Source organism: Urocitellus parryii, chromosome 11 (assembly GCF_045843805.1).
Source record: "Urocitellus parryii isolate mUroPar1 chromosome 11, mUroPar1.hap1, whole genome shotgun sequence".
Classification (NCBI taxonomy): Eukaryota; Metazoa; Chordata; class Mammalia; order Rodentia; family Sciuridae; genus Urocitellus; species Urocitellus parryii.
Window position 1 is genome coordinate 43,356,967 of NC_135541.1, and position 27,939 is coordinate 43,384,905.

General features: G+C 37.4%; 1 protein-coding gene across 3 annotated transcripts in view; it reads left to right on the forward strand.

The window, feature by feature from the left end:
* The first annotated feature begins 3,682 nt into the window (after positions 1-3,682).
* Positions 3,683-27,939, forward strand: part of Nfia (nuclear factor I A) — a 351,492-nt gene continuing 327,235 nt past the window's right edge. For 2 of the 3 annotated variants that reach the window (XM_026407231.2, XM_026407233.2), the window contains exons 1-2: positions 4,262-4,637; positions 10,020-10,551. In XM_026407231.2, coding sequence (XP_026263016.1) covers positions 4,611-4,637; positions 10,020-10,551 — 559 coding nt within the window. In that variant the 5' untranslated portion in view covers positions 4,262-4,610. Of the gene's footprint in view, positions 3,831-4,261; positions 4,638-10,019; positions 10,552-27,939 lie in introns of those variants that run through there. The other variant, XM_026407234.2, reaches the window with a different exon arrangement.

The following is a 27,939-nucleotide window of genomic DNA, read 5'->3' on the forward strand; positions in this document are numbered from 1 at the left end:
AGCACAATAGGAAAGCGTTTGCAAGTTTAAGAAGAAGAAAAAGCTGATTGGGGAATTTTTTGCATGAATCGTGCGCCTTCTCCTTTTCTCTTTGAGAAAGAAAACTCGGAAAAATTCTATCAGGGAAAAAATTAATTTTGCATTAGTTATTATTTTTACATTTAAGGAAGTTAGTAACTATTTTGGAAGTAGAGGTTCAACTTATTTAGGAAATGTGTGTCTAAATCTTGCCTTAATTTTGGGACTGTAGTGAACTTTGGGAAGTAAGATATTGCATACTCAGCATTACAGAATTTTTCACCCTGATTCTCTTAGTAGCTCTGGCATTTCAAATCCTTTGAAGAAATGGGCAATCTTCCCTTGAACTCAAAAGAATAGTTTTAAGAGAGAATGTGTCATAGGTGGACTGAAAGCTGTTTTATAGATTTGGAAGGAAAAGGATAAAGGAGTATATTTTCTTGAATTCTGCTATTTAGGTTGTATGGTCAGTAGCATATAAAACAGTAAGGCTGTTCACATTTCCTTTTGTTGTCACAACCCCTATGGAGGGTGAAAGTGTGGGAGATTGTTGACTCCCTACCTATTAGCTGGAGTCTGGCCTCTTGTTCAAGTCTTTGATGCCAGTCCAGTAGGAACCAACTATAGCTTGTCTTGGAGACAGTAACTGGCAGCTTCTAAGATGTGTCCTTTCCCTCCTCCTCTATGAACATTATAGACACCTAATTCTATTGGAAAGTGAATGGAAAATTATATAGGTTCTTTCCTTTTTTTTTTTTTTATTAAATTCCCATTTATTTCTCAAGGCTTTAGGCCTTCCAATCAAATGCAGTTTGATGTTAGAATTCACTTCGATGCTCAGTTCAGCAACATGATTCAATTTAGGTTTATATGCATATAAGAAAAGTCTGCAAGTGACCAGCAAGTTGAAACTAGAGAAAGAAAATGTTGGAAAATGCTAGTTAATAAACTTAGTCTTGGTAAGAACTACAGAATAAATGGTGTTGTCACTTATGAATCCCAGTGCTATCTTCACTACTTTGGGCATTAAAATCTAAATCATATTAATAAGATCTCCCTATTAAGTAACCTCCAAAAGGAGAGGTATTTGAGATGTACATATACGTGAAACCTTATTGACGTAATTTATATATCTAAGAGGATTTCACTAAAGCTGGCAAGGTAACGTTTCTGCAAATAAAACACAGTAAATGCAAGGCTGGGCTCTGTGCCAGGAAGAATATGGATAGCAGAGAGCATGACAGGAGCCTCCTTTGCGCAGAGACAATCCCATTTCAAGGCAGCCTCCTACCACTTGCAAAATAAATGATTGGAGCAGTTATTTCCAATAAGGGGTTTATCCTTCCTAACAATGGGCCATTTATATGATTGCAGTAAACTAGTTTTCATACTTCACCTGTGTTTCCTACCCTGCCCTGTCTAGTCTCCCTTAACCCCATCTCTGCTCTCTCATGTGTCTTGGTATCTTTGTGAACTGTGGACAAGGATTTACTTTTGCAACCTGGGAAGAGGGGAGAGAGTTGGAAATGTTTTTTACCCCCAGTCTGCCCTTTGAGGAACATCTGTTTCTTTGTGTGTGTGTTTAAATTTATGCCTGTTGGAGAGAAAGTTACCAGAAGCCTTTCTGTAACTGTAACTCTTCTACTGTATTTTTCTCAGTCTAGTTTCCAAAGGCTGTAGTTGGAACTGTGCTTTGTAGTGTATCCCCCGCCTTCCACCCCCCTCCCGCGCGGGGGAGGGAGCGGGAGCTGGCGGAGATAGGAGAGAAAGCAGGAGCGGATGTGAAGGGCTTTGGTGCTGAACTTGGATCCAGCCCTTGCCTAGAGGGCGCAAACAATCGTCCCATATCCAAAAGTCTTACGAAGGGCGCCAAAAGTTACTTAAGATAATATTGCTAACCGCAGAAAGCTGGAAATCGCGGGCATATCCACTGCTGCAACAAAAGAAGTTTTTAAAGTGGAAATATCAGCATTAAATTACTTTCCCCCATTTTAAAAAAAAAAAAAACAGGGCGACGTGCCAGTCCCTTTTTGAAAAAAAAAAAATCTTTTTTTCTTTGAGACTCAATCACAAGTAAGAATCTTTGCTGTTTTGAAAAGAGGCAGAAGTGTCTTTTAATACACCCCCCCTACAAAAAAAAAAAAAGATTTTAATCTGCTCTGGAAGAGAGTTTCCCAAGAGTACACACTCGAAACAATAACTTCTCACTGTGCCTCAGTTACATGTTGGGACCGTCAGCCAGAAACTTCTATCTAGGAAACTTGGAGCGCGTTTTAGTTATAGATCCCAGCAAATGTTTTCGTGGCCAGGGATGTTCTCTGTAACTGGACTTGGCTTTTAGGACGTTTCTCCCTTACTGAAAACCACGAGGAACCAAGGAAATGCAGTTGATTAGTATGGAAAAAATGAACTTTCCAATTAAAGATTGAAATTATTTTCCTTCACTACTTTATAAATAATCTGAGAGATTTTCAAGGATATTCAGGAGGAGAGGTGGGGGGGGTGGAGAATTGTTTCTGAGTATTGGGGAATTATTTTAGCAGCAAAGCAACTAGAGAACAAGCATAAAATAACTTTAGACAGATGCAGAATTATTTCAGAGGATTTTATTTAGAGCAAGAAACACATTTCTTGCTCCTTCACCAAAAAAAAAAAAAAAAAAAAAAAAAAAAGAGAAGAAGAAGAAAGAAAATTGCCTCAATGAAAGTGGCCTTACACATCATTCACCCTCATTTGCCTAGTGGGAATTTCCTCTTTTCAGAGTCTCTCTAGCTATGTCACCTCTACCAAGGAACAGATTCCCCTGTCTGTGTGCCAGTGTCCAATTCAATGTGATACCTTCTCTTTCCTTTTGGAATTTTGAGAAGGGTTGGCAAATGCATCAGGCAGCAAACTGTCTTAGGGACAGAAGAAGGAGAAGATGGGATGGAGATTTGGAAGAGGCAGGTATATATATATATACATTTTTTTTCCAGGAGAGGAGAGCCTAGAGAGAAAATATGAAGTTTAAAAAAAAAAAACTGGAAAAGCAGGCTTATTGGCAACTTGCCAAACCCTAAAAACCACCCCCCTTTTCTGCCAAAACAATACTTTAGCAAACCTAAAATAATTGCAGGAAGCTCTTTTCCATTTTAAGAACTATTACCTGGGGGAGGGAAAAAGGGGATTCAAAAAGGCACCCTTCCAGTTATGTCCCAGGTATCCTTATGAACCATAAGGATAACCCATGTCCATTTCTGGGCATACTGTTTGTAGATCAGAATATATCCCTTCCCTAAGGGGATATTCTTTCATATATATTTTTCCTCCTAAAAAGAAAGAAAAAAAAGATGTCCCAGCTAAACCACTGTTGGTTCTGAACGTGACAGAACTTTTTGTATGGCATCTGTGTTCAAACCCACTAGTTACAGAGTCCTGGGAGGGAGAATGCTCATTAATCTCCGCCTTCCTCTCTCCAGACCCCCCCCCCCATCTCCAATCCGGTGAATCTTCTGTGTGAAATTATTCCTCACCACCCCCGCTTCTGAATGCCATAGGACTGAAGCTGCCCAAAGTTTGCAGGATTTTGTGCATAATTACCTCTGCCGACGAATCTATTCCCACAGAAAGCTTCGCTGGAGAGATTACAATGCTTTGAGCCGTACCGCATTTCAGAGGGGGAAAAAAAAGTTACCTAGGAGGTCTGATTTTTAAAAGAAATTTGCATACATGCAAATGTGTCGCCCGGCCTCCTCCTCGGTGCTCTTCGTGCCCACACAGTGGCCCAGGGGGTGCAGGGCGACCTGGCAAAGTTGCCCAAATCCTCCACCGAGGTCCGCGAAGGTCTGCGGCGGGGGTGGGGGGATGGGGATGAGGAAAAGTAGTTTTGTTTGCTTAAGCACATCCTGTGGCAGCCTATAGCTGCCCGGGAGTACAGACTGTAACTGCTCCTCACTGCGTTACCCAGTAATGCGCTGAGCGGGGAAGGGGGGGCGGGGGGGCCGAGAGAGAGAGAGAGAGAGAGAGAGAGAGAGAGAGAGCGAGCGAGCTAGAGAGCTAGCGAACGAGCGAGCGAGGGGGAGAGCGAGGGAGCGAGAGAGCGAGCGGGCGGGTAGCGCAAGCGGCCGCGGAGGCTGGGGACCGGGCTGGCCGCGCGGCGCCGCAGCCGCCCCCTCCCCCACACCTCCCCCCCCCCCCCCGCCGGCGGCGGCGCGAGCGGGCGGCGGCTGTGCGGTGCGGTGCAGAGCGGAGGCGGAGGCGGGCGCGCGGGCAGCTGGCGGGCACCCGGCCGGGCCGGCGCGGGAGCGGGAAAGGGTGCACTATGCCTTTAACGCCCGCGTACAGTAGACATGTATAGTGGAGTGTAGGGAAACTCTAGGCGGGGTTAAAGTTCAGCTCATGGAGCGGCAATAGCGCTGGCTGGCTGCAGTTGAGCCGAGTTGGAAATGTGAACGCAAGAAGCAGGCTTGATTTTTTTTTCTCCCCCCTTCTCTCTCTCTCTCTCCCTCTCCCTCTCTTTTCCTCTCTCCCTCTTTCTCCTCTCTCACCCACACTCACGCACACCTCCAAACCGCACACCCAGACGCACACGCACACCACACCGCCCGGCAGTTATGTATTCTCCGCTCTGTCTCACCCAGGTAAGCAGCTGTTTGGATGCGGAGGACTGGAGCAGGGTGTGTGTGGGGGGGTCTGGTAGTGGGGGCTTGTCTGGGTCTGGGCAGGGGGAACCCGGGACCGTCACGCAAGCTCGGCCCGGGGCATGTGTGTGCCTGTGTCTGCGCGTGTTTCTGTGTGTGTGCGCGCGTGTGCCCGTGGGGGGGCTACAGCTTTAAGAAAGTAACTTTGTTTCCATGCGGGTGCATTCCTCTTGCACGGCCATTTGTGTGGGCACATGGCTAATGGCGCCCTCTTATTAATGCGTTAATTAATATCGGGGCGACCGACTGCGGAACGGCCGTGTTTTCGGACGCCCGCACGTGTTTCAGCGGGGTTGCAGCCCATGACACGCTGAAATCTGGACTCAGCGTTTCTGCTGCCCAGGGCAGGGTTCCTGTAGTTCCGCGGCGCCCGGGGAGGGGGCCGTCGACGGAGCCCACCGCGCACCCCGCAAGCTCAGGGCAGCTGCAGCCCCCGGGTGCGGGGAGACGGCGGGTGCCCGTACCCATGGCCCGCTTCCCGGAGCCCGCGCCGCCGCAGAGCTCGCACCTCCCCAAACTCTTACTTTTGTTTATTGTTTGTCAGCCTTCGGGGTCCGGTCGCGGGAGGGACGCGGGCCGCCGTCCCGGCCCCAGCCCGGACAGCGCCCCTCGGACGCGGGCGGGCGGCGGCGAGCTCTCGGCCGAGCGGGGCTGCGTGGACACGCGTCCCCCCGCACCGGCCGGGTGGAGCTTTCGTCTTCTCCCCTCTCTGGTGGCTCTATCGCTCGCTTTCCCCGAGTGAAAGTTTCGCAGCCGGGACGAGGCCACGCTGCGCAGGGCGGCGAGCGGCAGAGGCCGCGGGCTGGGGAGCTCCGGGCCGAGTTGGGCTCCCGGCCGCGAGCCCGAGCAGCGGCCCGGGCCGGACGCGACTCCCCCCGCCGATGCCTCTGCGCTACTCCGGCCGCTCCGCGCGCAGGACGGGGGCAACTTTTCCCCTCCGACTCAACTCGGAGCGTGGGGCTCTTGCGCCCCACCGCCCCTCCTTTCCATGCCCTCCCAGTCCATCCCTCCCTTGTCTGCACCACCCCCAGGCAAAATATTGCTACTTCGCGGCCCCAAATCTGGTCCCTTTTGAATATATTATTTATTTTCTTTGACTAAAAGGCATGAAGTCAGAGTGGTTTTGCGTTAAATTTTTCTTTTTAAAGCAAAGTGTGAGCTTTCATACTGCTTTGGTACATTGCAATCAGACCATTAATCACCTACATGAAGTTATATGTTTCAAATAAAATGTTTATTCACCACTCCCTTAAAAAAAAAAAAAAAAAAAAAAAAAAAAAACCTGCTACCACTTCTTGCCTTCTTGCCTTCATTCAGCAGGAGATAACGGTTTAACCAGAATACTTTGGAAGGCTAAAAAGTATCACTAGTTTTCTCTTTTCTCTCTCGATTCTGGATTTATTTCCCACATGACAACCCTTCTTATTGCAATATCTAACAGTAATAATGCCGGCTATTTGATCTCAGAAGACTCTTAAATGCATCTTTTATGTCGAAATGGTCTGTTTGGGATTTAGGCCTAGCATTAATAATGGATAGCAGTTGCTTTTAGTTATTGTAAAAGTTTTCCCCCTTAACAAACTTTTAAAGTTCCTATTTTAGTAACTTGTGGAAGTGTGGAATGAAACTTTTCCAACCACTTCTGGCAAGGTTCACAATTGCATATGGATAAGATGCAAAGTGTAAGATAATTTGAATGAATTAAAGACTGCAGTGAAAATGCTGAGATTCGAAGGCTGAAGTTCTAGCTGGCAAAAGTTTGCAACACATAGAACTTTGTAGATAATACCAGTGTGCTGCAACAGAAAGCAAGGACCTTAACAGATACTTTAGTGTCTCCTTAAGTGAGTTCTGAAGTGATAAACTTGTATTTTGGGATTGTGCATATGTGAGAATACCTGTGTATCCATGCAGGCCCAGGGTGTGTAGTCAGGTATTTGACAAAGTTGACTTCTATTGGTACCTGACCTATTATCACATTTAAGAAAGTTTTCTTTTTTTTCTTCCTACATATTTGGTAGCATTGATTGATACATTCACTAGGCCTTCTTCTAAAACACCACTAATAGAAACATTTATTTGGTGTAAAAGTTTGTGGAAAAATGTACAATAAGTAGTGGATAAAGGCTCATTTATTTTATGGGAGGTTCTTTTAAAAATAATTTACAATTTATTTAATATTCTGGACTATTTATAATACTTTAGAGGAAGTTGTAGAAAGAAAAGCTTAGTAGTTTATTGCTCATTTAAAAAAAATCCAGTAAGCACAATGATGAAAGTACTCTAAGTGAAAGAACAAACTCCACTTACTTGTATATAATTTTACAAAACTTTACCAGGAAAATACCAGACAGCTTATTTTAATCAAGGATGGGCATATTATAACTAAAACATGTACCTGGCTATATAATGATAACCAGGACAAATTTATAGGTGAACCTTTAAAAAAAAGTAGTTTCCAGAAATATCACTATTTTGTGGTTCTTAAACTTGGCTTGCTTTCAAACAGATCAACATTTAAGATGCTGATTCAAAGTAATACTGCTTTTAGAACAGGTTTTTAGGTTTGTTTTTATTGGTGGCCTGTAACATTCTCACCGACTACTTATGTAAACTATTCTTTTTGTTTTCTCTTGAATAATTTTAAATATTATATAGCTTATGGTATTTTGTTCAGCCATGTGATTTATGAGGGCATGTAATTTTTTTTTTTTTTAAAACCAATCATTTATTTTATCCCTGGACGTTTCCTGCAAGCTAGTGACACTCTTTAGTTTGATGTTCTGGAATATTTCTAACCATGAGTCGAGAAAGATATATTTTAAAAAATTAACTAGCACTGTAATTGTGCATGTGAGTAAAGTTATACAGAATATTGTGCAGTTTTATTGGCACATTCTAGAAACCTTTGGGGAATAATATGTTATAAATAATTTTGGTGCAAAATTGGTGACTTAGATTATTCTTAACAACTAGTTGATATAGTTGGCCTCCTTTACAGATTTTTATGATGAGATATATGGGCATTTGGTTAGCAGGTAAACAAAATGCTTCTGAACACGAATGAACAGAGTTTGTAGTTTGCAGTTTTTTGAGGAGCGTTTTAAATATGTCTTCGGACAAATAAAATGCCATATTATAATATTTATTTAAAATATTATTAGCATTAATAAAACTTTCAGGTAATGTTTTAGCATAGATATGAATTGTTTGGAGCTAAATTATTCCTTGCATTATAAAATGGGGCTGAGACTTTAAAATGAAATCCTCCCTTTGGTAAAAGCTCACTGTGTCGTTGAAGGGAGACTCCAGTAGTTCTTTGCGTAACGCCACAGAATCTTGGTCCCCAGCATGTCCTGTATATATAAGAAAATCAGTCAATGTGAAGGACTGTTTCAAACTTAAAATTTGTGTATTTAAGAACATTTCAAGGATGAGCTCAGAATTTAGTAATGTTTAAATGCTCTGTGGTTTGGCATATACCTTTAGCAGATAAACTGTGACTCGCCCCCTATTTCTTCTAAAGTATGGGAATAAGAAAGATTCTCCAACATCAGAAATTTAAAAAATGCTAATGGATTTTGGTAAAAATAATATAATTCTTATATTTTTCTTTTTTCTCCCTCCACTTGAAGAATGCACATGTGTTATGAAAGCTGACTACTTTTCTTCTGGATTCTTTTATTGAAAAAGAACAGTCTTCAAACTTAAACTTGAAACATAGAGCCTAAAATTCATTCAGGGAGAAAAAAATTAATGTCAATTATTGCAGTGATTTACTATGCATTACATTTATATATATTTGCTTTTAAAAAACCAGTCATATACTGTGCTTTGATGACTGATTATAATTTGTAAAATTTTAACATATTTGACTATTAAAATATTTTACCAGTTTACTCTCAGTTTACATTTGAATACTAAACAATTTAATAATTGCTTTAATAATAGCAATATTTTAGACATTACAATTACTTGTGCATCAAAAGTATATATTTAAATCATTATAAGAAACCAAAAAAAATACATTTTACAATATTTATCTTATAGCCTTTAAAAGTCATCAAATATCTCTTTGGTTTTCTCATCCTCAATTATTTAAAAGTAAATAACTTATCTTTTTCGGGCAGTTATGTGGCAGAAAGAAGTCATATAAGGTTAGCATGGATTAGTTAATTAGAAGTTAGATGTACTCTGAAAGCTTTGTGGAGGTTACTGTATAATTTTTTCTTTATTTTTATATTTCCTAACCCAATATCAGTATAAAACCCAGCATTTTGAGTAAAACAGGAAAAACAATTTAAATGCTTTAAGTTCAATTTTATTTCCCAATTACCTGAATTTAAGAGGATTTTTCTGGAGTTTCATGAGCATGGAATATACTAGGTTCTCTGTTTCTCTATGAGAAAAAGCTGGAATAGATTTCCAAAATTAAATGATCCATTTTTTAGGCACGATCATTACTGAAGGCATTTCATAATCACATCAGCAAATTTAATGCATTTAGTTGTAACAGTATTGTCATAGTGACGAATTCTGTTTACTCTCTGGCATGTACACTATTCTTTGTCATTTTTTTCTTCTTTTTGTTTAATTCCTATAGTATCAGCAATTATGTCTTGGGCATACATTTTTTTATTTTAGCCTAATAAATATCCAATTCTTCTTTTGTATAAGGATTTGCCCAATTTTTCTAATTTTCTGACTCAAAAATTATATGCAACTATAATATTTAAAAGAAGAATCAAGATATTACCAAAATGAATAAGAAACGGAACAGTCTGCGTGCAATATTTTTAGAGGGAAAGCCTTTGTTTTCATTGATGGTGGAGATGATTTTTGCTCCTAGACTTCCATAAACATTGACTGGCATCTAAATGTTTAGGATTTGCCAATCTGGCGGCCGGGCCCTGGCTGTACTACAAGTGGTGAGGTCAAGGCTGGGACAAAATTAGATATGCCTTTCTTGAAATAGGGTGAAGATTATATATTTTTATAAGCATTTACATGAACTTCATTTACTATCAAAGGGATTTGGGGACTAGGCCCAACAATAGAAACTGATATGCTTTAGTGAACATATGAGAACATTAAAAAAAAAAATTAGCAATTTTTTCTTAACCAATCATGAGAAATGATACTGATAGTTCTGTCCCCTCTCCCTTTGACTTCCCTTAGGGATTTTATGTATGATTTAGGTAATACAACGCTTGAATTGAATTTCAAGTGAAACGAGGAATATTTTTAAGGTAATTCTCTGAAGAAAGTTGTTTCCTCTTCTTTTCAGGCTATTCATATTTTTGTTTTGGTCCCTTTCCCTAGGATGAATTTCATCCTTTCATCGAAGCACTTCTGCCCCATGTCCGAGCCTTCGCCTACACATGGTTCAACCTGCAGGCCCGAAAACGAAAATACTTCAAAAAGCATGAAAAGCGTATGTCAAAAGAAGAAGAGAGAGCCGTGAAGGATGAATTGCTAAGTGAAAAACCAGAGGTCAAGCAGAAGTGGGCATCTCGACTTCTGGCAAAGTTACGGAAAGATATCCGACCTGAGTATCGAGAGGATTTTGTTCTTACAGTTACAGGGAAAAAACCTCCATGTTGTGTTCTTTCCAACCCAGACCAGAAAGGCAAGATGCGAAGAATTGACTGCCTCCGCCAGGCAGATAAAGTCTGGAGGTTGGACCTTGTTATGGTCATCTTGTTTAAAGGTATTCCGCTGGAAAGTACTGATGGCGAGCGCCTTGTAAAGTCCCCACAATGCTCTAATCCAGGGCTCTGTGTCCAACCCCATCACATAGGGGTTTCTGTTAAGGAACTCGATTTATATTTGGCATACTTTGTGCATGCAGCAGGTAAGTGCGATGGTGAGAATTTCTTCTGCTTTCTTTTGTGTGTTTCTTTCTTGACTGCCTGTGTGTGTGTGTGTGTGCTCCGCCATTCTTGAGCTCTCCAACTTGCAGGCCGCTTACATAAAGCCATTATGGTTTCAGAGATAGACCAAAGTCAGAGAAGCCTGAAGGCCTGTGTCTGAGCCTTCATTCAGGTGGAAAAGCCTAGCTTTGAGAGAATTCCAAGTTCAGTTCTTTGGGTAAGTGGTGCTGTCAAGGTGTTTGTATCAGACAGGTGTGAAGTGTAAGTCACAGTTCTCGTTGAGGGGTGAAAGTAGCCTAGTGAAAAACCCTTGTAATAAATAGTGTGTTTTAACTGGCATGTGATCTATTTAAAAAGCATTTAGTTTGGTGGTGAGGCAATCTTTTTAGTTGCTTTTCTGTGGGGAATGTATTTAACCCACTGGGGCCTCTTGAACCCCCTGCCAATTAAGAAGTTAGTTGGAAGTAAGATTGCTATCAAATTGCTGATCATTTATGAAGGAAAGATAATCATATTAATACCCAAGCTTAGTAGGTTTGTATTTAGGAATTCTCAATGTCCTCTCCAATAGCTAAGGGAAACGAACCAAACTAACTCTGTAAATAAATGATGGAAGGGTTAATATTAAAAATAACCTGCCTGTACAATGCATGAAAATGCTGAGAAGTCACTATTGATAATTGAGGCAATGAGTTGTTTTGATTTTTTTTTTTAAAGAAATTGGTTATTGTTTTTTAAGGCTTGTTTCACCTGATCATGTTTCAGTATTTAGAACAACATTCGGGATAAAACTATTGAGGACTGGATAAAATAATGCATTTTTACTTTGTTCCTTTCATCTTGTTTTAGACAAAAGGCTCATTGTGTTATGGGAGAGCTCAGGTCTTGTGTAACTTGTTGACTTTTTATATGTACATATCGGTCTTGCTAGATTGCCTTCATGGCAGTTACTTGAGCCAGATGGAAGAAAGTAAGTTGTGGAATCCTACCAGTGGATTGTTTTGGGGTTTGTTTATTTACGTACTTTGTCCATAGAGGAGAGAGAAGATAATATCTATAAAGTCAACACTGCACTGTTTAATAAAAATTTTTAAGTTCTATAAATGTTAGATGATTTTTAAAGAAGTCAGCTGATATTCTATTTGCTATTTTTTTTTCGATATACGATTTAGAAAGAACTTTTGTTATCCATCTGTCCTTACTTAAGAAACTGGAGAAATTAATTTTGCAAGCATGTCACATCATCATTTGCATTCTGTTGGCAGGGGATAGATGAGTATTTTAGAAGATGTGCTCTGTAAGCGTTTCAAATATTTGGGTTTTTGAAAATGTATACTTAATTATAAGAAGTGCCTGTTGCTTTTGCCATTTCTGGGTAGCAAAAATGTAAAAGCAATACTTCTCAAATGATCTCTAAACAGGAACAAATAGACTTTCCTTAACCCTCTTTTACCCTGCTGTTAGTTTGTTTTGTTTATGACTAAAGCAAAGTTAAAAATTATTTTTATTTATTTAAGTGCATGAGATTGCAAAAAGTATATGTGTCACAAGGGTTTTCATGGAGCACTCTTTCAAAGTTTGTGTTTATCTTTTAGATATTTAGAAAAATGATTTATAAATTATAGTGAATTCTTTAATTGGCCAACATAGAAACTTGAGGGTGCCAACAGGTGATATAGAACGTTTGTTTGCTTCCTTACAAGATAACATGAAAATGAAATGCCTGTGAAGTTTTTTATCAGCACAAGCAGTACCTGTTTTTTCGATTTAAGCATTTCCATTAGATTTAAAGAAATGCAACCTTTCTAAGCTATTCCCATTGCATGTGTTACCTTTCCTTGTCGATGGTTTATTATTATGCTGTTGCTTCAAATCCTTGAGCTAACGGGTTGCAATTGCCGGTTGTGATACCTGGAGGGGCGAAGTTGGTGAAATGACATTTAGAAGCTTGCTTAGGAGAGTTAGCATCCTTATTGCTTATGAAAGATTTATGGACAGCAGTGTGGATCAGACTACCTTTAGGATTGGTTTTCCTGATGTATCCCAGAATCCCTCGTTATGCCTGAACACCAGCCAAATGTCTGGCCATTGGTTTCCACAGGACCGCAGTAATGGCTGCTTCTCTGTGAGAGCAACAGGAAGGTTGCAAAAGAGAGTAGTAAGGGCCTTTTGTCTGAAAATATTTCAAATTTGATTTAAAAGATTTAGAGACCTGTTATTTGTTGAAGGGAAGCTGCCAATACAAATATGAGGTAGATCGGTCAACTTCCATACAACCGATGTGACAAGCATCTGTTATAATACTGAAGATTTGTAAACACTAAACAATGTTTTTACCTCCTTAAAAGTTTTGAGAACTTGCCAGTATTGGCAGGAGGCAGACACTGAAACGTGCTTTGAGATACATGCCAAAACCATTGTGGCCTTTTCACCTATAGTGCACTTTTTTTTTTCCTTTCTTTCTTTGAAAATATTGAATTTTTTCCTTCTAACCCCCTCGCCCCCACCATGACTATAGAAAGGAAATCTTTTCTTCTTAAAAATATCTATAATAATCAGGGCTTTGTGCGTTGGCTGCTTGTTTGGGAAAAAAGTTGAAATCTTAAAGAATATTGGAAGCACATGCAGAATCTATCATTTTTTAAAAGCAGAAGTGATTTATTCTAAGGCTTATTGAGATGCTAAAGTATAATACATGAACTGCATTCCAAAATTTTCCCTTAAATCCAGTGGTATTAGAACTGTGTGAATTTTGTGGCTGATAAACAGTAACATGTGTAGTGAAATCGGAGTGATTCCATAAGCCTGAGAATTTCATCTCGTTAAAAGTATAAAAGAACAAAATCGTTTTATGCCCTTAATTTGGTCTCTATTTGAGTTGTCCTTCCCATGGATCATATGACAACTTGGAGATATTATGGTTTTGTGGCAAATGGTTTTCTTTGTGGGCGTGTAACAGTAAAGCTAATTTATGACCAGTCTTTACCAGATGATCTGTATCAGAATCTACAATATACCCGGCACGTGGCAAGGTCACAATTTAAGTTGTTAAGGTCATAACCTTAGCCACCAGGCATTTGACCTTTTAGATAAAGTTAACCTTTGTTCATTAGTAGGCACTCAACCGAGAACTTTCTGGAGAGTTTTTTCTTTTTTTAAAACTGCTTCTGTATAACTTCTGGTAATGTAATCAGATTTTACAAAGATTCTCATTAGAGTTAGTTAAATTTTGCAAGATGTTAGACTTTTTAAGGATTCTTCTCTTGGACTGATCTATATTGCTGTATTTATGCCATAGAATGACAGTGTCACCAATTTATATTTGGTAGTTATTGCCTGTTGTGGGGCAGGCTGAAAGCTCTGAGGCAGCTGTGTGATGACATTTAAAAACTAAAACAAATGAAATTATATTTCATTCATCTAGAGCTTTTGCTAGTTTTCAACTGGGTTAGACCCCAAGGCTGAATCACAATGAGCCATCTTCTCTTTTTTCAGGTAAAGAATTTTCTAAGATTGGAAGTATTTTTAGTGATCTTAAAATTTACTTTGAAATACTAGTAAGTGACCAAAACTTGTTAGGTAATTTCTGTAACTGTTAATTAGCCAAAACCAAAGCTAACTGATATTGTCCTAATGGCATTTTGGGCACTTGTTATTTTTAAGGTAGAAGGTGGAGATTACTTGTACAGTAATCTTTGCTACAGTGGTAACTGATTGCTAGGCCTACACTTGATTGTGCTTGCACCAGGAATAGCAGAGATGTTTCAGGGTCTCAGAACTTTGATACTGGTACAGTAAACCTGTACAGCAGCATTAATGATTACCATATTACCTGTACCATATTGTTCACTTAATTATGCTGTCGGGAATGCTCATTTTAAATTAGTTAGAGCATTGCTAGTTTTCCTCTGATACGCCACATATTATTCCATTTCAACCAAAAGAGAGATACTCCCATTCAGGTGCACTTTAGTTTTATTTTGGCTTCGTGATTGCCATTCCTTCATATAGTAATAGAGAAAGCCGTGATATGCAGATAGACCAGATGGTCATGTTGACAGATTGAGAATTCACTTCCTACTGCTTCAGAGCAGGTGTAAGATTAGGAGTGTCTGTGAGTGTGTGTGTGTGCGCTTCATGTGCGTGTTTGTGCACATCCAGGCTATACCCAGAGTGCTGTTTAAGCAGTGGGAATGATTCCTTTTTTTAAAAAAGCTAGTATTTTAAATACAGAATAAGTATATGGATAAGGTTACCAGTACATATAGAATAATCATTTAAAAAATTTAAATGAATCATGTTAGATTGTTATGATTATTCATAATAATTGTATGCCAACTTAATTATGGTAATGTCTTAATTTTTAGGTAACTTACCATATTAGTTTAAAGAAGTATTACATATGTAGAAATATATTCAATATGTTCTGTTAGCAGGTGTGTGTGTGTGTTTATGCTCAAGTCTAGAATTATACATTATATAATTAAACTTCTTCAGTACCTTAATGAACTCCTTAGCAGAAAGTTGATCCTATGCTTTATACTGATAAAGTATGTTTGGAAAAGGCAGGGTAAGACTAATATTCCACGATATTTAAAATAAAGAATAAGAATTTCGTTGTATTTCAAATTCTTACTGTAAAGATAAACTCAAGGTGGATTTTGTAGCTGATGGATCTATTCAAAATACATGCACATGTTTTAAGATTTTAAGTTTATCTTTTAATTATTAAAAAATAACACTAGCAACCAATTAGCTTGAGATAATTATGGCTTTGTATCCTTGAGTGTTTTCTGCATAACTTGAGGACAGTGACAATATCCTTTGTCTAGAATGTTGTAATAAAATCCTTCACCTAGAATGTAGTGGAAAAGATGGAAGTTCAAAGGCAGAGAGTAAATAGGAATAGAGAGAAAAAGTTGTTCTGGAGTTAAGTCTTTGAATGGAGGTCAGTTCATTTATGGCTAAGAGGTTTGAGTGTATGGGTTAGAAAATTTCCCAATGCTGCTGGCATGGATTTGCCTTGTCTTCCTTTCCACCCAGTGATGAATAGCATTAATTTAAACCTATTTAAGGCTAGTGTGGGAGAAACCACAGCCTTTGTTGTGGTCAGTGCTGTACACAGTAGGACTGGGTGTTTCACTTGGTTAGGGCCTCAAGCTGCTTCCAGAGGATGCAGAACAGTCTGCCGGCTTTTTAAATCTTGCACAGAAGCAGTGGCAATTCTAATTGCTCACAAATGTCAATATAGATTATTGAAAACAATTCTGAGGATTAGAATAGAAGAAAAAAACATAAAACACAGATTGAGTTCAGCAAATGGGCTAAACACTGGTTTATTACCATTCCAACAGTAATTTCCCCATGGTTATTTAGCTGTCAGAGCCTGTTTTAAATATATTATAAATTGTAAATCCTTTAGGGTGAGAGGGGGAGGAAGAAGTCAGGTGGAGGAGGAACAGAATGAATGAACTGGCATTCTCTGTTAAGAGAAACATAAAACCGTGAACTTAGTGGCAAACGGAGATGCTCTGAAAGTGTTTTGGTTTAAATAATGACTGTGAAGAGATCTTGGGCAGTGAGATGAAAAGTGGAGAATTTTATAATCCATTTCCCATGATTTTTGTTTTATATAACTTATTTCAGACTAAAGAGATTATTTAGGGGTTCAGGACTTTCTGCAGAAATTTTTAGAAAGTTTAGCAAAAATTCTTTCAGATTTTGAGAGTCCAGTTAGTCACTTTGGGGTACATATAATCTTGGTTTGGGGGATTAGGGTTAAGGAAACTTTGTCGTTTATTATTTTCACTATTTTGATTTTTAAGTTGCAAGCTAGTAGTGCTAGCTAGCTTTTAGTTTCTTTTCTGCTAAGGTGACTGTAAGAGATATATTATTCATCAAAACTTTGGTGTCCTTAAATTTAACAGAATTTTCTTATCTGCTACTTAGACAGAAATGCCTTTTTTCTTTAAGTTTTCCTCCAAATATTAGAAAACAATTATTCATGTTTTGTTATGGTAATTGCACTGTGTAAAAAGCACATTTTATCTAGTGGAATTAGTCCTCCCATTAATGTTCTAGTTAAGTAAACATGGCTTTTGAGGCAAAGAAATGGTAACTGCAACAAGTGACAACTGCAGCAGCTCTATAGCAGAGGACATTTTTGCTGTTCAGTTGGTAAATCAAGCCAAATAAGATAAAATGGAGAAAAAGAAGTTCGTTTGTGTTATGTGCTTTGACGAGGGTTGTTCTTTAAAATGTAGTGTGGGCCAACTCTGGACTGATTAGGATGATCATAATAACTGAAGATTAAAGTGGAATAGCTTTAATGTTCTTTGAGAACTTTAAATTTATTCCTCTTCATGTCTTTCAGACACTTCCCTAGTGGTAGATATTTTGGACCTAGATCAATTGAGAGTAGAGAAAAGGATATGGAAGGAAGGAAGGAAGGGAAAGAACTTTTATTGAGTGTCTATTCTGCATCTGGCACTGCACTAAGTTTTGCCATATATGTAGCTTGCTCTTTTCTTTTCCCCTCCCTCCCTCTCTCCCTCTCCTTTCCTTCCTCCCTTCACACAATTTATGAATAAATAATGCACTCTGCATTTGAACAAATGAGAAGGGAGTCTTAGAATGGCCAGGTTACTTGTGCAGAGCAAGATTCAAACCCAAGTCTTCTGATTCCAAATAGTATGCTCTTAAAAGAATTCAAATAAATTTTGTATCCTTCTTTACAACCTCTTGCCTTGAGTTGAATATTATTTAAATGCCATCACACACCTGTCTTTGAGTAAAAGGGAAATACACAGTCAAAATCTGAACCTTCTCATGGAGGCATTTTACTAATGAGTCTAAATCTTAGCCAAAGAAGGAGGCCTTACTTGGGTCAGGGTTAGGGTCAAAAATTCAGAGTAACTTATTCTATCTTGTTTTTAGAATGTTGAAGTTTAGTGAATGCAAGCATTATGACACAGATTTAAGATTTTTTTTTTTTGGTAAAATAATATTAGACAAATGGGTTATAGATGCTTTGAAATCTTTGAGTATTAAATCAAGTATTAAAAATTCACATTGCATATAATATTTTACTGTGCATATATATATTATATATACAAGAAATAGATATGTTCTTTCTCTAATATTTTCTTTTAAACTTTATTTTGAAAGATTCCTTAGTTATGACCTTATATATAATTATTTAACAGAAAGCAAAAATCATGTTTGAGCAAAGAAATTTTATTAGTTTAAAAAATTTTAAATTTAGAATAGAAAGAAAAAAATTAAAATGGGGACAAATGCCCTTAAATGACTGAGCCTTGTTTTCATTTTTAAAAACTTAGACATATTAGTTCTTAATGACTTTAGTGCAAAAACTAACACCCTTACTTGATGCAAATTTTATGACTGTAAATAGAAAAAAAATAAGCAAATGCAATTTATATTACACTAACTCTTGAACATATTAATTCTTGTAAGGCATATTTAAAAATAAGCTACTGAACTTATATTGAATCAAACAAATAGGACTTTCTTTTAGGAAGTGATAAACTCTTACAGTTAGGGTTGTGAAGTGTCAATTAATGCTGCAAAGGGAAAGCTGAAGCTTGTGAGTAAAGTGGAGATTGGAAACAAAAGAAGATTAGAATAAAACCAATAGAACTCATACCACGTTGTCTTCTGCATCCAGGTCCGTTTTGCCCACCCTTTTTTGTCTCTGGGAAGTGCTATGGTAGTCCCAAATAATCTGTGATTTTACAAACCTAGACAGTTTTCAGAGCATATAATTTATTAAAAAATTTTAATGGCAGTGTTTGAAATGCTCTATGGGTTAAAAAAGTGAAATGAAATTAAAACATATTTTTAAAATGAATACTATTTAAAAATTTGTATGAATGTCTGTGTAGCATCTGCCTTTGTCGGGCTGTTGTCTTTGTTGCTATGGTTTGGGTGATTTTATTTCCTTTTGTAATTTTGCCTGCTCATGATTGGGTAGTGCATTGCATTCATGCTGTTGGAGAAGATATCTGTGGTGAGTCACAGAGCTTGATCTGAGTGGGAATTTTTGGTAGGGAAAGGTATTTGCCAGTAGGTAGTAGGAACTGTGGTATTACAATGTCATTGTTCATTTATTTTCAAAATCCGAGACATCATACTGAATGTCAGAATTTAAAGCCATCTCTTCCGTGTGGGTATGTACTTGTCTCTTGCCCCTGTTGGAAGCATTTACGATTCTGTGTATTTTAGTCTTAAAGGGATTATTTATTTAATTTTAAGCTCTTACATAAAATGAATAATATACGTACAGGATCCTTCATTGTCACTTTCAAATATAACATTGCCTTTCAAAGGAGCTGACATTACAAGTCCTTAGGTTGACAAATTCTCATCAACTTTGTGAAAATGTTGGCTGCAGAAGGAGTCAAGTCAAAGAAGGGCCATAGACAGATGGAATTCTAGTAGTGAGATGACATCAAGCCCTTCTTCATGCCATTTTTTAGCATTCTGAATGGGTGAGGGATGTAGATGCTTAAAGAGCTTTCTATACCCTGAGTAATTAAGACATTGTGCATCTGCATGTAAACCTCTGTAACATACTATTTTTTGTACATAGTATTAAACAGTTGTGCAGGCTCAGAGTAGCACATTAGCAATGAAAATTGTAGATATCTATTATGCTGAGTGCAATTCATATTACATATTAAAATTGTTGATGGAAAACTGTGCATCTGAGAATATATTTTCAACATTAAGTAATTGGAGGTTAAAGATAAGTAGGTCACAAACATTTAAGATGAAGCAAGTATTCTGATAAGAATTTGGCTAAAAGCTTATTTACATGAGAAATGCTTGCATTTTTGTGTTTTTGATAAGATTTTTGCATGGATGCATATCAAATAAAAATTACTCAGTTACTAAAGTTTCTGATGGATTCATTTAATCGACTCCCCCTCCCTTCTTTTAAATGGTAGAAATTTCTCTTTTGGAGTGTACTTTCAAGTAACTTCTGAGAATGAAGTCTTTGTAAGATGCTGTTCAACAGCCTAACTATTGTTATGTACTCCTATTAGGGAAGGAAAGTCATTGCAATACATTTATTGTATGGTCTCTTCCTATGTGACAAGAACTTTTATTAAGAATCCACTTTTTTTTCTTCAGTGTACTTTTGGAAATCTCTCAATCAAGAATTATAATGGTTTTAAAATGATTTAAATGAACTTCTGTTATTTTCCTAGCCATCTCACTATATAGACATTTCTTTAAAAATGTTTTGGAATTTATATATTTTCGAGTTGCAGTAAAATGTGGTGGGGATAAAAATTAACAAAAGAAGTGTCATCCTATTGGGCCCCAGGATATATATTTTTTTTTTCCTGAAAGAGGATATTGCAGGCTGAAATGTTAAGGTCGGAGAAGTAATTGTTCCAAAGATATTTGTCCTTCTTTTCAGAAAAGACGACAAACATGCAAAATGGATAAATGTGATCCTTTGTACTTTTGCCACCTACATTTTTAAACTACAGTGACTCTGATTTCTCTAGAAAGGTCAGAGGTTTCAGACAGAAAGCTTTGTAATTCTTCAAAGACAGACATTTTCAGTTTTGCTACATAAAGCCTGATTATGCATAACTTTTTATTTTATGTGCAGTTGAGCTGGGGTAGTGCTGGGATGGGATGGGAGTGGGAGAATAATAAGTGAAGCCATGTCTTGAGGCAGCAGAATTGGAGGTTAGACTGGAGATGGACAGGACAGGAAGATTGGTTCACATTTTTGATTCTTTACTACCAAATCACTTAGTTCAAAAGTGAGGATAGAGCAGCTTTAACAGTTAATTTTGCTTTGTAGTAGAGTGTTCTGCTATAAACTCTTTAAAAACTTTGGGCCGTTCAAAGAGTTTACATATCTGGGTGCCACTTCTTAGAATTGGCTTTGAGTTTTGGAAATTGTGGACGTGGGTTATTTGGTTTTATGTAGTTTTTTTTTTTTGTTGTTGTTTTGTTTTACTTTTTCAAGTTTGGGGAAATTTTTTATGTTGAGTAGAGGGAGAGAGTGGAGACTGCATTACTGTCTTTATTCAGGAAACAGAGGATCAAAGAGCATTAGTAGTAGTTCACTCAAGTCATACCATTAGTAACTGACAAAGCCAGTATTGAAGCCAAATTCCTCAGATCCCCAGAATTGTGCTCTTAAAATGAGATATTTAAATAACCTTTTCTTATCCATCATTAACTCTTCATATAAATCCTACATTTTAGGTAGGTGAGAAAACAGGTAGAAGGACTTGTTATATGGGTCAAGGCATTCTGCGCTTCTGTGGCCTGAGTTATCTTCAGAGTGTCCCCAGTATGTCAGACCCCTGCTTCTGAATTTGAACTGCATAACAATGTTGAAAGCTCTTGTTTTCTCTGAAATTTAAAAATGAGTGAGAATCCAGAGCTTTTTCTGTTTTGGTGTTAGATCTAGGGTCTCCTATCTTGAAGGAAACTGGGTGCACCAAACAAACTCTCATTGAAGAGTTGAGAAAGCTAAATTCATGTGTCCCCAGAGCTGTGGAGATGGAAGATTCTTGTATGCATTGGAGAACTGTTGTAGCCCACTGTCAGTTGCTTCAAATCAGGATCCATGTGCTTTGGTTGGTGTTGGACTAGAAGTTCTGTTCTGGCAGCCTTTATTGATAAATTCTGCCATGTCATTAGTAGCTTAGTTTATCAAACATGTTTTCTGTTCTTACTACCTCTTAGACACTGTGATAGGTTCCAAAGATTCAGAACTGAATAACTGGGTTGATGCCATCTTAGATATAATTTCCTCAGAAATTAGGCTTTTAAAGCTTTTGATGTTCTTAAATTGGGGTCCCTTCAACTAATAGCCCATATGAAGTTTTTAAACATTTGTAGTATTACTTATTAAGTATTGCTTTCTTAAAAATAGGATATTGATATATGAGAAATTCCATCATTTGACTATAATTCTATTTAGTGTTACAGTTTTGCTTTTTAGATATAAAAATATCTATTTAATGTTCAGAAAATCCAGTTGGATATGGAAAAGGATGCAGGTGCTTTCTCTTGTTTAATAGCTGACCCTGGTAGCATGTTTTCTCTTAAGAAAGCTGTCAAGGCACAGAAAAGATCCATTTCTTTGTTTCTTTCTGTCTTTTTTTTTTTAAGGATATTCTTTTAGTAATAGTGAAGTATAAAACAGAGTTACAGGAAAACTAAACAGCAGGAGAAAAATAAGTGAAAAACAGAAAGGAAGGGAAGACCTTGGAGAGCAGGCTGTAATGAATTCATTTGGCATTTGGTAGTAGTTACTAAAACATAGCCAAGTTCCAGTAGTGCACCCACCTAATTATTCTCTTTTGCTCTTCTCTGAAAATAGTTAGCAATCTTGAGGCTTTTGCACTGAAGTGGATTTTAAGTTGTCAGAGGTCTTGAGCTTCTTTGCTTCTCCCCTCCCCTGCCCCTTGTTAAAAGAAGGTAAGTATTACTTTGAGACAGGAAGTTGTGAGGGGTCCTGGAGAGTGTGCAAGTGTGAAGTGTATTAATGGGATGGCTGTGAGGGTCTTTTAGAAAGCCCGGGGAGGGGGCTTGATAAAGAAGGAGAAGAACCTCCACCATTGCAGGTATCATAAATGGAATACCTGAAAACAAACAAAGAACTAGTCATCCAAAGAGTATTAGATTTTTCATTGTTTTCTGCTTTATCTGTTTGTTGTTCAATCAGCAGATGAAATCCACTTCTCCAGACATTAACGTGTGTGCTTTTCTTTGGATAGAGTCTAGAACAAATGATTTCCAAAAAGCAGAAAATGTGTACGTAGCATTTAAAAAGTGGTAGGGGATTGTCATAGAAACTCATTCTGAGCACTGTAAATAAAAATGGCTGGGGATTAGTCACAGTAACATGTGGGACATCATGAAACTCAAGACACACTTCTTTGTTTAACAGTCTGTAAGAAAAGTGAAGCAAACTTGATCTAGTCCATGGATGTTAGCAGTTCAGTACCTCTAGGGAAAGAGAAACGACATCACCTTCAGATTGAATAAGCCAGATACAAACACCAGCGTGTACCTGGTGATTTTAGTAATAGTTGACATTTCCTTTAAGAGTGTCTTATTTCCTAATTATGAAAGTTTTAAAAAGTTTAAAAGCTTTCTCTGTTTTTTTTTTTTTTTTTTTTTTGCTACTAATCTTCCTCCCCCTTTGTTTTCTTGTAATTCTGAATAGTATTTTTCTAGTTCTGGCTTTATTCTATTTTTGTTCATTTGCCATTTCTTTTTTTTTTTTTAAAGAGAGAGTGAGAGTGAGAGAGAGAATTTTTTTTTAATATTTATTTTTTAGTTATCGGCGGACACAACATCTTTGTTGGTATGTGGCGCTGAGGATCGAACCCGGGCCGCACGCATGCCAGGCAAGCACGCTACCGCTTGAGCCACATCCCCAGCCCCTGTTTCTTTATATAATATGAATAAAACTCAACATATTGATGATGTACAGCCTTCACTAATGCTATGCTGTAGATTTAAATATGCTTTTTCAGGTTAGAATTGAGTCTGTAATAATGATACTGACACCCTTTTCTGTGTTTTGATCCTTTATTTTGAAGGAAATTGTTTCCAAGTATTCTCATTCTTTAACTGTCCAACATCTGGGAAAAAGATTGCTTGTCTTTAAATTTGGAATTAATTCCCATCTGCATATTCCCACCAGCATGACATTTCAATAAACCAATGGATCTTCGGTTCTTTGAACTTTGAGAGGTGGTAGCTGAAATTGGAGAGGGGGTATCAGGACTTTCGGAACTTAGTGTTATGAACAACTTGTGGGTGTGACGGGGTCCTTTAAATGCTGCCTGAGGTTGTGTGTTCTTATTTGTAACCAGGACAAGGGTAAGTGGATTTCAACACATATGGGCTGATTAAAGTGGATCAGTGACCTTTCTGGGTTGAGTTAACCAATGAACACAACTGACCTTGAAACTGGAGAGAGCATGTCCAACTACATAAATGAAGATTTTTCTGAATAGAACACACAGCTGCCATGCAGGACTTTCTATTGTAACATATGTACGTATGCTTTTGCTCCTTTCCTTGTGTTATTCCTTTTACTGGGAAGGTCCTCACCTGCCTTTACTTGGCCTATGCTATGTGTACTTTAAGATTCAGCTGTGTCCTCATTTCTTCAAGAAAGCTTTCTTTCATCCCAACTTGAGCTAAGGATCCTTCCCTGTGTACCCATAGCATCCATTAGCACTGTGTTAGTACTTGCCATTAGCACTTCCGGTATCATAATAAAACCGTCTACATTTATCTTCCAGATTGAGCTGTGCTCTCGTTCTGAGCAGAGACTGCATTGTATTGTTTTTGGGTACCCTCCATGGGAGAACATGGGATCTGGCCTTTAGTATGTATTCCCTCAGTGTTTTTGTTAAGCTGGTGACTGGAAGGAGAATGTGGGTTGAGAAAAATAAGAACTTGAGAAGCTTATAACAAATTTAAAAACCAGGTACTATACAAAGCAGTTTTTGGGGTGTTCACCTTTGGACTAAGGTTAAGCCTGTTTTTTTTTTTTTCCTTTGTGAGAATGATTCTCCCTTTTCCCTCTACCATATTAACTGATTTCTGTTTCTTCACCCAAATCCAGTTTCTTATTAAACCAAACACATTATTGACATGAATAATTGTAATTCTGAAAATGAAGGATCAGTGGTGTTAGATATTTATAGAAAACTATTTAGGCTATTTGGTTTTGCTTCTAAGATCCTGGTCTTGACTGTTTTAAAAAATAGTATTGGAGATTGAACCCAGGTGTGTTCTTCCACTGAGTTACATCCCCAGCCCTATTTTTAAAATTTGAGACATGGTCTTGCCAAGTTGCCAAGGTTGGCCTTGAACTTCTGATCGTTCTGCCTCAACTTCCCATTTTGCAGGGATTATAGGCATGCCACAGCACACCCAGGTTGGTCTTGATGTTTATCTGCACTTCTCATTTAGAAAATATGATCTGTGAATGATGGAGTAATAAAGCCATTGCTTCAGCTCAACTAGGAGGAACTCATCTTTATACCAGCTGTCAATTCCAAATGCCTACTATGTGCAAGTTTTTTTTTTTTTTTTTTTTTTTTTTTTTTACACTACTGGAAGGGGTAATAAAGGATTCATGCTGTTGAATTTTCAGAGTACAATTCTGATTAAAAATGAAGCCCTTTCCCTCAGGATAGACACTTTTTTTTGTTGTTGGTTTTGAATCACTTTTTGTCTTTCGCTTTGGGGGGAGGGTATGTCAATCATTTCCTTATCTCTAGTGGGCATTTGCAGGTTTGAATGTATAGCCTCTATTAACATATGGTATGGTAGGGTTACTTATCCTAAGTTGGTCAAGACCACAGGCAGTAGTAGTAGAAAAGTAAAAGATCAAAAGTAAGATGTTGGGCTCAATTATATTTGGTTGAACTCCTCCAAGTTTCCCTTCCTAATAAATGCTCTACTCTCATTAAAACTGTTAAGACCAATTTCATTAACTCCAAAATGCACCAGCATATGTAAATCTTCTTTGTTTAATTGGAGACCTATTGATTGTAGGTAACATGAGCCTCTCTAAGGGAAACAGAACCCAACCAAAGATAAGAGTTTCTTCCCCTCAACACATACAGCATTCATGATTTTATTTCTCCAGGCATGTTCATTATCAAAACCATTCCACTGCAGACTTTCCCACAAAGTGTTTCTGTCTGGCCCTGTTTTCATATCTAAAAGCTGCTACTGGTTTCAGCAAAGGATAATGGAAGCATTTTGACAAAGTATGTTTTTCTTTCTTTTTAAATGAGAACCTTAAATAGAATGAGAAATAAAAACTTATAAAATCATATGAAAATTAATTTGCTTTAAAGAGACTGAAAATAAGTCTTCTTTTGTGGCTTTATACAGTGCTAAAAGAGACCAGATTATGACCATCTTCTTTGGTGATCAATCACCAAAGATATTGCAGCAAGGCAATAAAAATAGAATGGATTTTTTTTTTTTTCACTTACATTCTAATTGGATTCCAGAGCTGTACAGGGGATGGTGTACCAGCCTGCACTTTGCAAAATGGTACAAGGCATGAGATTTTCCCACAGAGCATCCGAGAATTGTGTCATCTTAGTATGACTGTTTGAAGTAATGAGACCTGGGAATATTTGTGTTTTCTTTTTGTACGTCTTGAAATTCTGTATTTATTTTTGAAATGTAAGATTCAGGTCAAGGTCAATATATGGCTAATTACTTGTGATAAGAATCACAAAAATGATAAATATATATTTAGAAGTCGTAGATTTAAGTTATCTGTAAGTTATAGAAAACCAGCTATGAAAGAGGTAAATATCTCTATCTTTAATTTTTTAAAATTATGCTAAAATTATGAATCATATTAAGAATTTGAATTAGGAGGGTAACAAACACAAACCTGGCTCATAATTTCTTAGCTCCTTCCCAAGCACAGAAGTTTATTTTAAACCAAACATAATCAAGATTTGAAATGGAATATTTGAAGACTAGATGAAGGACTGAGGTGATAGTTCAGGTGAGGCACTGGGTTCAATTATTAGCATCACATTAAAAAAGAAAAAGAAAAGAAAAAGGTATTGTGTCCATCTACAATTAAAAATATTTAAAAAAAAGACTGGATGATACAGTTTAAATCAAATGCAAATTTGTATTATCATCTATTTGTCCATGCTAGAATTACCTGGGATAGGCAACATTATTTCCATTTCTTGATTTAGTGCCACCTATATGGGTGTGTTAGTGGCTTATCTGTTTTGTTCCACTGATCAGTTTGTGGACCTGTAAACTACCACTTTGTTTCGGTTGTTAATTACTTATAATAAGTCATGATATCTGGTAAAGCAAATTCTTCACACATTTTTAAAGAAAAACATTTTTTTTAGTTGTAGACAGACACAGTATTTCTATGTGGAGCTGAGAATTGAACACAGTGTCTCACATGTGCAAGGCAAGTGCTCTACCACTGAGCTACAGCTACAAGGGCGCCCTCTTCACATATTTTTTTCAGAAGTATTTTTAGTTGTCTTTTACCCTTCATTATTTCATGTGTATTGTAGGATTATTTTGTCAAGTTTCATGAAAAATTCTGTTGGGACTTTGGCAGTGTGTTAAATCTACGGATGAGGGAAATTGACATTTAAAAAAAAAAACCATCGAATATTAGAATATTATTATCTATGAACATGGTATGTCTCCTCATTTATTTTTTAAAATATTTTTAAGTTGTAGTTGGACCCAATATCTTTATTTTATTTATTTATTTTTATGTGGTGCTGAGGATCGAACCCAGCACCTCACACGAGTGCTCTACTGCTGAGCCATAGCCCCATCCCCTCTCCATTTAGTTTGATCTTGTGTGATTACATGGATTTATTTTTCACCCAAGTCTTTTGTGGAACCTACTTTTATAAATTGTGTGTCTCAAATTATGTTTTCAATATTGTTTCTAGTATAGAAATATCATTAATTTTTGTATTGTGATCTCATATCCAGTGATATTTATGTGTTTTTGCCTACACATTCCTCTGTATTTTCTGTGTGCATAATTATATCAAATGCAGGTAATGACATTTCATTTCTATGATTCCAGTTTTTATGTTTTGAACACAGTCTCACATGTGCAAGGCAAGTACTCTACCACTGAGCTACAGCTACAGCCCTCTTCACACATTTTTTCAGAAGTATTTTTAGTTGTCTTTGACCCCTCTCATTGCATTAGGGTAAGACCTCTGATTGGTGTTACAATGCCTATCTGCAACAGTGGGCAAACATGACTCTTTTTTTTAATGGTGTAAAAATTTTTTTAAATTTATGAATGATTAAATTAATGCCTTACATTTTTTATATTTATTTTTTAGTGGTAATTGGACAGAATACCTTTGTTTCACTTATTTATTTTTATGTGGTGCTGAGTATCGAACCCAGGGTCTTGCACATGCCAGGTGAGCGCTCTACCGCTGAGCCACAACTCCAGCCTCTTACATTTTTTTTTTTTGACATATAATTCTCCAAGGTTGGCTTCTTTACTTCATAATCAGTAGTACTGAGGGGCATCATAAGCTAATTACTTAAATAGTAGTTTTTTTTGGGTACATTTTAATCAGGCAAGTGGCAAGATCTTACCTACTTCTATTTCCCGCTCCCATTATTCTAAGTATCTTGTAGTTTGGTTTATGTTACCAGTAGTTGAAATTTCAGAATTCTCCTATAAGAGTTACTTATGCTAAGTAATGTAGTATGTATTAATTAATAGGCAAATGGTGTTCTTAAAGAATATAGTAATCTAAAATTTCAAAATCAGGCTCATTTGTATGCAGTAATGC